This window comes from Salarias fasciatus, chromosome 7 (assembly GCF_902148845.1).
Source record: "Salarias fasciatus chromosome 7, fSalaFa1.1, whole genome shotgun sequence".
Classification (NCBI taxonomy): Eukaryota; Metazoa; Chordata; class Actinopteri; order Blenniiformes; family Blenniidae; genus Salarias; species Salarias fasciatus.
In genome coordinates, this window is record NC_043751.1 from 10,856,505 (window position 1) to 10,868,846 (window position 12,342).

The window sequence follows — 12,342 nt, forward strand, 5'->3', positions numbered from 1 at the left end:
TTCCCACATTGTTTCCCGCGTTGCTCCTCATAACAGTGCCAAATGTTCAAATGTCTGTTTGCATGGAATAGAAATCTACTAATAAAATCAAAGGAATATAACACAGGAGGTCATATCATCGTAGTGGCTGTAATAAGCCTTGCACATATGACAGAATCACTGATACTCAGTGAAACTTCAGTAACACTCCCTCTTGTGTGATATTGCTCCATTATCTTTCCAGGTTTCCGTGAACTTCAATTTCTTCTTGTCTTGATTTTTTTTTTCTTTTTTTTTAATCTCTTCAGTGAATTTCTGAGTTCCTCGTGTTACACGGGTGTCTCATCCTCTCTCCTCTGCATGTGGACCTGTTGATTGCCCCGCTCCTCATGTCCCACCTGTCTCATTCCCATCGAGCTGTGTGTATCTAATTCCGCCTTGACCAAGAAGGAAAGGTCCCCTATTATTACTGCTGAATATGTTAATGACAGAAAACAAATTACCAGCTGTACGTGCTTAAATGCAATTGATTTGACCCCCTGAGCTTCATTCAGTCTTTGCGTATATTAATTCAGTTTAGGATAAATCACTAAAGTAAAAAGGTTTTCTGTCGATTGATTCTTTACACTGTAAACTGTGGACTTTGTGTGATAAAGTGACACTAAAGGTGGAGAACTGACCTCGGTAAGTCATTCCTGATGTGGCATGGGACTGATTAGGAAGAATACATTTCCTGAGATTTGCCTCAAAGATGACGAGACTGAACAAATGCACCATGCAGAGCTTGGATTGTTTGCAACATTCAACAATATTCTTGGCAGCTAAGGTCTGAAAAACAACATCTTAAATCTTCCTATAACAGTCAAGTGTGGGTTTTCATAACGAGCCAGGAAGTAAAGCGTGTCTAAAAAGTTTTTTTTGGCACAGTTTGCACGGTGGGTAAATTAACAGAGAGATTATTTTCCACTGTTTCTAACTGTAGCACGCTCCGCTTTTCAGCACTATCATCACATTCTCTTGCCAGACGTGGCTTTTCTTCTTCAGGAAACAGAAAATAGAGGACATTTTTAAGTCTCTGCACTGATTCCTCAGTATTTGTCAGCAAAACGAGCCCCTCTAAACCAGAATTTGTATAAAACAGCAAGGGGCAGAGTCAGGGCTGTGTGAGTCAGTCATATTCATCCTCTACAAAATGAAAACAGCCATGAGGGGGATACGTCCTGCTGAGCTAAAAAAAAAACTCCAGAAGGAAATCTGTCTCTGAAATTAAATTTGATTTGCATGTTTCAACTGTGGCGCGAATTACATGACTTAAAAGTAGACTGTTTCTTGCAAGTTAGGATGTTGAATCATTAGCATACAAATGACACATCACAAATGAAATTCAACAATCGGGTTGAAAGATAAGTCAGATTGAGCTATTTTGCAGTGTGTGCAGACTGTATAGATACGTACTGAGTTATGAAGCAGAGATGCAGATAGATACACTGATTCTGATTGAAGTCTGCTTACTATCACGGCCAGGGCTTCAGCTGACGCCCACATATAAGTGCAGATTGTTACTGTGTTTGTGCGTGAGCCTTTGCATGTGCACTAATGAAGCACAGTGCTTCAAAAAAAAAAAAACAAAACGAAAGAGACGAGGTGTCTTCAGAGCGACCAATCAAACTTCAGAGGCAGGCGTGGAGGGATGCGGCTACGTGACGAGATTAGTGGGTGACCACCGAGGCTTCTTTCATCAACCAATTAACACTGGAAATTCAACAACCAGGCCATTATGTGTAAAGGCATTAGCAGATACACACATGCACAACAATACACACACACACACACAAGTCATCGCTATAGCATCAAACTGATTAAAATAGTTAATGTTGGTAGGTTGACGGTTTGTCCTGACATATCTCCCCGGGTGGGAAATTCTGGATTATAATACAGCCCGAATGACACGATATATGTCTCTCACCCTAATAAACAACACTATAGACTAAGCTTAATGAGCACAGTCTAGAGGTTATTTAATGATTTCTTCCAAATCAGCATCGTGGGGTTTTCTGAGATAATTGCACTGGGCTTAGCAGGAGAGTAAGAAAGGAGGAACAAACAATGACAAAAAAAAAAAGTCAGTTCTTAGTGTAGGCAGAGCAACCCTCAATTTAAAATGGTAAGCCGTGAGAAATGCACGCAATTAAATCCGGCAGCTGTAATAAATAAAACCAAACAATCCAAACAAAGAGGGAAAAGACACAGTATAAACCAAGATTGAGTATGAAATGAAGAGAGGGCGCAACAGCTGAAATGAATGACTTGTTCGTGCCCTTCTGAATCATTTAATGCTGAGTAATGTGACACATCAGGACGGCCATCGACATTCATGCATTCTGAGAGGGGAGTTGCACTGCAGTGTTAACCTTGAAGAAGCCGTGAGCCGCGTTTCTCTGTCCGAGCCAGAAGGAGGTGTCTTCGGGTATGTCCATGAAGGGCGCCTCCACCACCCGCTCGTAGATCCTGACAAACGCAGAGATCACACAGTGGTCAACAGCTAGAATCACAAAAAGACGGTAGGGCCAAATGCTTTGTTATACATTGATGTTTCCACCCGCTCTGCAGGTCCTGCCCTATTTAAATCCCTCAGTTAACTCTTACCCAGAGCAGGGTGGAACGAGCCACATGCTTTCTGCAGCGCACGTGGGGTTGCCATCTGTTTCCTTTATTGTGCCATGAAAGATCATCGCACACAAACAGCAACAGTCAAGTCGTACTATATAAGACAGGCACGTATGCTTCGGGTTCACTGAAATCGACCGGACAGCGACCTGACATCAACATCTGCATGTGACAGCCTGCAGAACGCACGGGTCGAGATAGTTTTTTAACTGGCACGCAGGGGGAAGCAGAGTGACACTCAGTTAGCATTAAAAACGATTCTTCCATGCGTGATATAAAATGCCAGTTCACCGAACTGAGACTGCAATCTGCATTAAATCCCACTCTTGAGGAAGAATGTCTCTCATCCGCGTTCAGCCATTATAATAGGTCAATGATGCAGGCTTGACTTGCATTACCGGACTCGTCTGAATGCTGAAAGATAAAGATGAGACCATTCAACTGCTTTAAAATCTACCAGACGATTGTGGTAAATGGGTCAACTGAGAAGCCCCGTTAATAGAGAGACTTTTAATGGTCAGCTGTGTAGTCACCCATACAAACACACCCAATGTGCCTGAATCAGTGGCTTTATGTATTGCGTTACTGTTATTATTTTCATTTTCTGAAGATATTTCATCCAAAAAACACACATAGACACAACTCGTTTCAATAACCTGAGAGGTCTTTGTCTCCCAGTTACATCTGAAATATGAGACAGCTGCTTTTTCCCCCATATAAATTTCAGTATATCACAATGCATTTCATTTCTCTAGAGCCTTGAAATAATATAACCACATCCAGGTGTTAATGAGTGGGAAAAATCTGATGTAACATCTGCATCGGCTGAATGAATCTCAAGTAAAACTTCACCAGTTCAACTTTTTCTCTCCAGGTTATATTTTCAACACCTCAGCTCAAGTTGTTTGTGAATAACAAATAACAAGTCTTTCTACCGATATCAAAATCTGTATCTCTCTCTGTGTGGGCCTATTGGCATCAGTTTGTGTGAGGCAGCATAACAGGATCCACTGCTGTGTGAGCTGATGGCTGTCCATGATTCCAAGACAGCAGAAACACTGAATTATGTGACGATGTTGACGAATCGAATGAAATGTGAGTGGGTCACAGTACTTGTATTCAGTGCATGCCATCTCAGAATCGTACCTGTTGCAGTCCACATGCAGTATGACATGAGAGGCGCTGACGGCCACAGACACTTTGTGCCACTGGTCGTCAGCGAGGCTGTAGGGGAACACCTCAGTGTGGTCCTGCTGGCCTTTGGTGCGATAGTGAAGACGCACCTCACTCCGTTGGCCGCTGCTCTCCAGCTCCAGGAACCTGCAGGACAACCATTTCGCCAATCATTTTATTGGCGACGCCCACGCGACGACAGCGTCTGAGGGAATTTGCATTCACTGCGTCTTTCTGCATCAAAGTTATTACAGAAACAAAACCCTTCTTTCGCTTCACACACAAAAAAAACTGCATGCATCATCGATGTGTCTAAATTCTGAGCTCATCTGGGCAGAGTGCAGAGAGATAAACACTCCATTCACGCTCAGGCAGTGCACTCACATTTCAGCAATCTGCAATACTATTAACAATTTAATCACATCAGTAGGCAAATAGAACAGAACTATATGGCCAATGTGTGCAACATCAGCGTCACGCAACAATGTCCCGCATGTGGCGGTTCAACTCTTTACATCGGAGTATTAGTATTCTGGGAGAATCCTCTTCTCCACACCACTGAGATTCACCCAGCACAGTGACACTAATGGAAGGAGCTGCCGATACACACTCATCACCTCTGCTTTTAAGGACAGACTTATTTAAAGTCAAGTAATTTGTAGAAAACATTATTCACAAGAAAAATAGACACTCATGCAAGTGTGGCAAGGGAACTGATTTATCGGCAAACCACATCTAATAGATTCACTCTCCCTCAGCCATGCATGTACGTTCATCCTGGCTCAATAAATGCACGAGCTATCACTTCTGACGCTGAATTAGTCCTTCGCCATGTTTCCAAATGAAACCATGCAGCGCTGCTTTGTTGCATATGAATGGCTGGGAAAGCTAATCAGCAGTGTGGAAAGTCATTAACATCCCTGTGAGCTCTCTTCTCAGGACTGCCTTTAATGTACAAACTGTTCAATCAACGCGTTATGTGGAATTCAGATTGCTGTTCTGATCATCCAACGGCTCAGCTACCACCAAGTAATGGGAAACATTAGCATGCTAACTGCAGATAGTGTCTCATCAGTTTTCAATTCACAATTACAGGCTCGACGTTTGCATCGCTGATGGACTGTGAATAATGCGGTGGCATACAGAGTGATTTGCTTTGTTTACTCGCCTGTTGTGTAAAACATCTAAATGCTTATCAAATACAAATATCCACACTGCTAATATGGCAAAACATAGAGGCACTAAATTTAGGCTACGGCTCTAATCACTGTCGATCTGGGGAGTTTATAAACAGCTTCATTTTACTCATTTAGAGGCATTTAGAGCTGAAGATCAAAATGATAAAAGATGCAGCAAAATACCTTTAACCGAACACTGACTTTTCATTAATGTAAAACGTGTATTTAACATTTTTTTATCCCCCTATATATATCTTCAGGTATATCTAAATGGAAAATGCTGGTCATATTTAATGTAACTGGCCTGGACTGTCTGCCCTTTGTCCGTTGTGTGACCTATAATCCGTGTGTAATAAAACCCCTTTTAACTGGATTATATATGAAATGTGAAGAGAATATACCTGTGCTCCGAATGATGGATGGAGAGGATGACCCCGGAGTTGAGGTGATCCTGTTTGAGGGTCACCAGCACAGTAAATTCATTCTTGCCCCGGAGCTTCTGCACCATTTGCTCCGACACCTCAGCGGGAGCCTTCACTTCCCTGGAGGACCCTGGAACGACGAACACGAAGATCAAAAGTCATTCCCACCACTCGAAGCTACGCTTGAGTCAAGAGATTGTCTTTTTATCTGTCAAAACATTTGCATGATAATAGAAGTGACAGGGCGCTTTCGATATCTGTAATGTTAACAGGCGAACGACGACAGCCGCACATCAATAAAAAGGCTGAGGCTGTGAATTGTCAAGAGTTTACCTATAAAGTCCACAACTAAAACACCGGTTGTTTTTGCCCTTGTGCGGTAAAAATGTTACCACCGTAGGAGAAATTGTATATAACCAGCCCAGGCTGAGTCACTTTCAACTTCAAATGAATCAGAGGTGACAAAAATACTCTTTTCTACAGATTTTGAAGAAGTGCAGGCTCTGAAATGTACTCAAACACAATAGCACGTGCACATGCACACACATTAAAACAGTTATATATATCAGTAATACTTTATCAGTGTGTATGCTGTAGCTTAATCATTAGCAGTGACACAATTCATGATTCATCTTGTAGTTTTATAGGTTGCTTGCATAAAATATGAATAAAATCTTTCGTCTTGGCAGAGAACCATTATCAATATAACTTGACAACTCTTCAATTCCTCAACATATGAGCAGTCAACAGTACCGCACCTTGCTTTCACATGTAGAAAGTCAAAATCACAAATCATAAGAAAAATTAATACTCAAGCTAAGTACAGTAACAAGGTCCAATCACTTTGTTACTCGCCACGTCTAAAATTAATTATATTGAAATGCTGATTAGCTCACGCCAGCTCGTCTTGTTAGGAGTGACATACGGTCATTAAACATTTAGTCATAGTGGCAATCTAACAAAATGACAGGGAAAATGTGTCACACTGAAACTGCGGGAATGAAAATAAAGAATTTTCTAGTATGATTTTGCAGTTTTTAAACCTTTAAAAGCAAAAGCAATTTGGGTTTAAAAATGCTCAAAAACTATTATATTTGAACAATTACTGCAGATATGAAATGAGATCCATATCAGGTGGTTAAAGATGAAATTACTCTGTTGAGGAAGCTGCAAACAATGCATTGTGTTCGGTTTGATGCTCCTCTTTTACCCTGAAGTTTTGGGCTTCTGTAAATGAAGATCCAACCTCAAGGCAACCTGAAAAATGCTGATGCTGGTCGAGTTGAAGCGTTGGGAAAGCAGCCAAACACAAAATCTTGAGTAGTTTTCAGTGTGAGATCAGGTCACCGCTTCCAGGACATAAAGTCATCCAGGGTAAAAAAAAAAAGAAAAAAGAAAGCAATCTACCACTTAATATGGGGCCCAATACAGCCATTTTTAATATATTTCTCACACTTAATTTGATGCACTTAAGTAAAATCTCATTGTTTTTATAGTCCACATCCTGGATTTTAAGATAGATTTCACAATTCCAAATAAAAGTGTTGTTTTCCTAAATTTTAATACGCTGCTGGCGATCTTTCAAATGAGCACAAGCAGGCCTCCGAACGTGCCCTGTGGTACCTGGCGTCAGGATGCTGGCAGCAGAGCCTTCAGGTCTTACATGTTTAGAACTGGGGCCACCGTGTTCCAGCACACAGTCAAAAGCTTGTTGCTGGTTGATAATGTACTTCTTTTCAGATGGACTGGAGGTGCCAACCACTTGTGGCCAGGAACATCCCACAGGGCTTTCATTCTGCTGACGCTGTGACCACCAAGTCATCTGCCGCGCTGATTTGGCTCCTGCCAGAGTCACTGAAGCCTTTACACCTTCCCATTTCTCCCACATCCAACATGTTGAGAGCAAGAACCAACTGTTCATGTTCCATCAAATGCATCCCAGAACATGACATGCGGCGTTGTTATGAGATAATGATCGCTATCCAGTTGGTCCGTGAGCGGCCATTATGATTCAGCTCCACGGTCGATCCATGCCTGGATCAGCTTTCCCAAAATTCTCATGAGCGGATCAAAGACTTTCTTTTATATTGGCCTCGAGACACAAAACTGAGGACTCAGGAAGAAGTGAAAGGCTAATGGTTCTGGCTCGGATGGGAGAAGGAGGGTGGGGCTTTTTTTTTTTTTTTTTGCGTGTTGTGTGTAGTGGGCTCTCAAGCTCCTGTTCCATCCGTGTGCTTCCTTCCTCCCCTCCAACTTTTACACAGACGTCTATGCTGCTTTAATGGAAGCATCAATAAATGATGACGTTTCTCAGAAGCAATCACATCAAAGAGCTCACTTCCAGCTACGGGATGCATGCAAGATGCCCTGGCACACTTAAGCGCTCCAGGAAGCTAGCATGGAGGCTTTTCCTCAGTGTATTAGCATTACTTCCAGCTGGTAGGAGTAGCCAATTAACACAATGCAAGGCGAAACAGCGAGCAACACCATGATCAAGCCTCAACACACAGTAGACTCATTACTTATATAAGGTGCAATGGAGGCAAGCTGAAACGAAATGCCTTCCATCCTGATCGTACACTCGCTGAGCTAGCATTAGCTCTTTCCTCATGTAGGCTTTTAAGACCATCAGGCGCTGCATATTTCCAGTCATTTCTGTGCAAACAAAGTATTCACAGGATTTGTCCCTAACCAGAGGAGACGCACAAAGCAGACTTTCATACATTTTGCATCAGCAGAGCATCATCCGTGTCATTGGCTGCGGTGGGACAGATGGTCCAATGACTGCAACAGGAGCTCTGCTGAGCAATAATCTGCCGCCATCAACAGATCCTACTTAGTAACCAAATCCAAATGGCACCGTCGATAGTAATCTCCAAAATTATTTTCGCCTTGATCCAAATTATTAAATTGAAATTGAGGCTATATTTAGCTGCATTTCATTCGAGCGGTATCAGATCGTCTCTTCTCGCAGAAATAAAGAGAGAGAGAGAAAAAGCTTTCCTCAAGAACAAAATTATCTCAATCCAAACAGGATTTATATTCTCTGAGACCACATGCACCGGTCAGTATGTGCATTTTCCAGGCTGTAGGTTGAACAGAAAGTGTGACATCTCAATCATGAGCAAAATGAGCGCAGTGGGAGCAGGTGTCAGGGCGGGGCCCACACTGAGAAGAGGCTGATGAGGCGGGGGGATGGGGAGGACGGAGATCTCTCCATCACTGGCCGGCTCCACAACTCGCCAGCTTCTGACCTATAAGTAGACGACTGTCATTACTAGTGGTCATATTCTGAGGACGCGGGGCTGCGTCGAATGGGACTTTGGGGGATTGTGGGGCAGAGGTGTGTTCTAGGAACGCATCGAGCTGCCTGTGTGAAAAGCATTTCAGCTCACGACTCAAGAGATCATGAAGAAGACAGCTATTGCCGCATTCCTAAAAACAAACAGTAAAGAGCAGAAGATGAGTTTGTTCTCTGATGAGTGGGCCAGCTTTCCTTTGTGCCAAATCAATGTGGCCCCGCTGAGGGGGGCCTTTGGTCGATTATCTATTGGCAGGCACCTGGCCGGGGCGGCCACCTGCCACTAACAGCCACTCTGAAATGAAATACTGACACCGAATAGCCCCAAAATCATGACGTGCTGAATAAAATTCTAATCAGCACATTTTCAGTGCAATAACACAGCTTTTTTTTCCTCTCTTTTTTCTAATGTACTTGTTTACTGGCTATGAGAACCAGACTGAGAGGGAACTATATTTTCAGTCTCTGAGTTTCCTCAGCTGACTGGGGATCTCTAAAAACCTGGGGCTCAACTGCATCCCTCAGCAGCGCAGCTTTAGGCTACAGTCTAATCTTACCTCCTGGGTATATTCTGCTTTTATTGTAATACTTCCACCACAATTTCCATTCCCCAGCTTTATTTCTAATCTTTAACTGTCTGATGAGGTCCTCAAATATGTGGACTATGAAACCATTAACATTATTTTGGTTTTCTCCTGTTAATTTGAAATAAAACAAATAAAGATTTGCAGCTGCACTCTGATTTTATGTGCATCCAAATCTAAGATTACAACACATCTTGGCTATTTTGTTTTAAATCTATTTGTCTAACATCCAAATATTTACGTATATGTAGCTGTATTCTACCACACACACTCTAGACACTGCCTTCCCACAGTCGGTTTGGAAGTGCTGCACCCATCACTAGTTCAGATTTAGCATTTAGAACAGGTGCCTCGCAGCACAGCTTGAAAGTCCAGATACACCCAGCTTTGCCACAATCCCGTTCTCACACACCGCTTTTGCTTCTACCTGTATTTACAGAGAGCGAGAGAGTTTTTTTGTAGTGGAAGGAGAAGGAGCGTCCCTCCTCCCATTCCATGATCCGAAGGACAGGGGGAAGAAGTGCATTTTTATGTCTGTTACATGCTAGTTTTTCCAAATTAATTATTTCTCAGAGGAGCTCGGGGACCAAAAGCAGTAGCGTAGATTTTAAATGAGAAGATCATAGCAACTTTTGTATGCGAATAATGAGGACTTTCATTCCCGAGTCTCTCGTGGCTTGCCAGAACAAAATAACACCTCCTACATCTTCACAACAACTCTCCAATAACATTTTGCAAATAATCTGTCCCTCCAAAAGCAAGAAGTGAGACGGCCATGAGAGGCACGGCGCAAATTCAGCCAGGAAGAGAGTCCGAAAAAAAATACCAGTGCAATCAACAGGAGAAGGAAAACAATGCTGGTCAAAACTGATATATTCTTATTGCATAATCTTTTCTATTAGAGAAATGACGGGGCATATTTCAGACCAGGCACTTTATCAGTTGGCCTGAGAGCAGAGGGATGTGAGTGGGTGGGTTAGGCTAGAGAATCTCTCTCCAGAAGGATTAGAGTAATGATAAACTCTCCACTGGTGGCAAACTCCAAACCCTTCATTACTGTCAACACACACGCACATTTGCTTGCGAGCGTGTGCACGTGGGCAAACAGGTGTCGGACGCACACAGACACACACACACACACACACACACACACACACACACACACCAACATTTCAGCAGGTCGCCAATTCAAACCAAGCTCTGAGTCAACAAAAAGAGATACGCACTGAGGCTACCAGAAAGATCAACGCTCACGCGCATGCACGCATCTAACCGCATAACCCCCCGAAAGCTGGTCGCTACAGCTCCTGAATATTCCACCGCGCTCAGGCAATCTGCATTCGGTGAACTATCTCCCCCCGCTGTGTCTCCACTCTCCTGGAACAAATACTAAACTGAGCCAAGGGCACCTCCAGGACTGCTTTGGCCAGCAATTTCTCCCCAATTCTCAGATCGCCTCCTCAGCGACCGCCTGTCTGACATTCACACACACACACACACACACACACACACACACACACACACACACACACACACACACACAGCTAATGACAGCCTTCCAGCCACCCAACTGTATAACTGCCTTGGGGGATAGAAATATCTCTCTCCATGGTCACTGCTGCTCCTCAGAGGAACACACGCGGGATCAGGTTTGCCTCAAAAGGCAGCAGGCGAGGATGACTTTGACCACGGGGAGGTGGAACAGACGTCAGTCAACGGGATAAAATTGTTGGGTAACTTTTGGGAGAAGCAACAGAATCCAGCAAAAACTTCCATATATAGAAGGACGTGTTTTTTATGAATGGGCCAACAAAAAACCCCATGTAATGTTCAACTCTCAGCTAAGTTTTGCTTCTTCAATTGATTAACACATTATTTGTATTATTCTCAACTAGATCATCTTACAACTTCTAAATAAAATTCATTAAAAAAAAAAAAAAACATTACAAAGGCCCACAATGTGTTATTTAGAAAAAAATACTGAAATTATCTTGAACACTGTCAAAGAAATTGCATTCTCTTTCAGAAAATGTGTTACCATTTCATTAAGTTCACATTCAGTCTAAATCCTGTTTGGTAAATTTAACACTGATCATTCTTAATACTATTATGAATTGGCTATTATACTTTAAGACATTTTAATGTAGCAAGTCTCAGTTTGATAAGCAGCTGCAATAAATCAATAGTTATTCAAGAGTGTATTTTGTCCTCATTCTTAGATAATATGACAGTGAAATATGTTTTGTGCAGAAAAAACAGCCATGCCTGAAACAACTGAGGCTTATTGTTTAATATTTTGTGAAATCACTAACAGTGATCCCAAGTACATTTTCAAGCGAATCTTCTGCTGCCTGATATAATGCCAGTATTGGGTTTTTTTCCCCCCCCAGATTTACAGTCCTTTTAGTACCAAATTCTCTCGCTGTGGTATCATCTCTTTGCTCATGCTGTGGCTCAGCAAAGCTTCAGTGAAAGCATGGCGGGGGACGTCATACTAAGATGCTTTTAACTCTGGAAAATCCCAAATGATTTGTTCGACTCAGGCTGTAGATTTTTTTTTACTTTGATTAGAATTATAGCGGGAATTGTGGATTTATTTCCAATCGCAATATGTATAGAAACAGCAGTTTAACAGGCATGTTAAATCTTTGTTCAACCGACGTGGGTAAAAAAGGGAAATCTGTTAAGTACGACTTTTTGATTTTATTTCAAACAACCTCAAATTGAAGTAAAGGATTTTAAATTAATAGTTTTCTATTTAAATAGAACCTATCTAAAAACCACTCAAAGTGAGTGCAGCTATCATGGGCAAGGCAACGCAGACTTATGTTATGAAGTGAGAAGCCTGAATGAAGCACCTGGGTGTCATTCGAACTGGGGCTCAGAGTACACAAGCCTGACAGGAACATTTGGCTTTCCTGAAAATTTAAAACCACAGACGTCTCCAATTCAGTGTGCGGGCCACATACAGCTCAATTCCATCTGAAGCGGGCCAAAACAGTAAAATAATACATATACAGATACTCAAATCCTCTCCA

At 42.3% G+C, this 12,342-nt stretch overlaps 1 protein-coding gene across 1 annotated transcript in view; it reads right to left on the reverse strand.

Moving 5' to 3' along the window:
- Positions 1–12,342, reverse strand: part of nell2a (neural EGFL like 2a) — an 86,729-nt gene that overhangs the window by 69,631 nt on the left and 4,756 nt on the right. The window contains exons 3-5 of the mRNA XM_030095293.1: positions 5,399–5,549; positions 3,793–3,966; positions 2,391–2,487 (exon numbers count right to left, since the gene is read on the reverse strand). Of these exons, the coding sequence (XP_029951153.1) occupies positions 2,391–2,487; positions 3,793–3,966; positions 5,399–5,549 (422 nt within the window). The remainder of the gene's footprint in view (positions 1–2,390; positions 2,488–3,792; positions 3,967–5,398; positions 5,550–12,342) is intronic.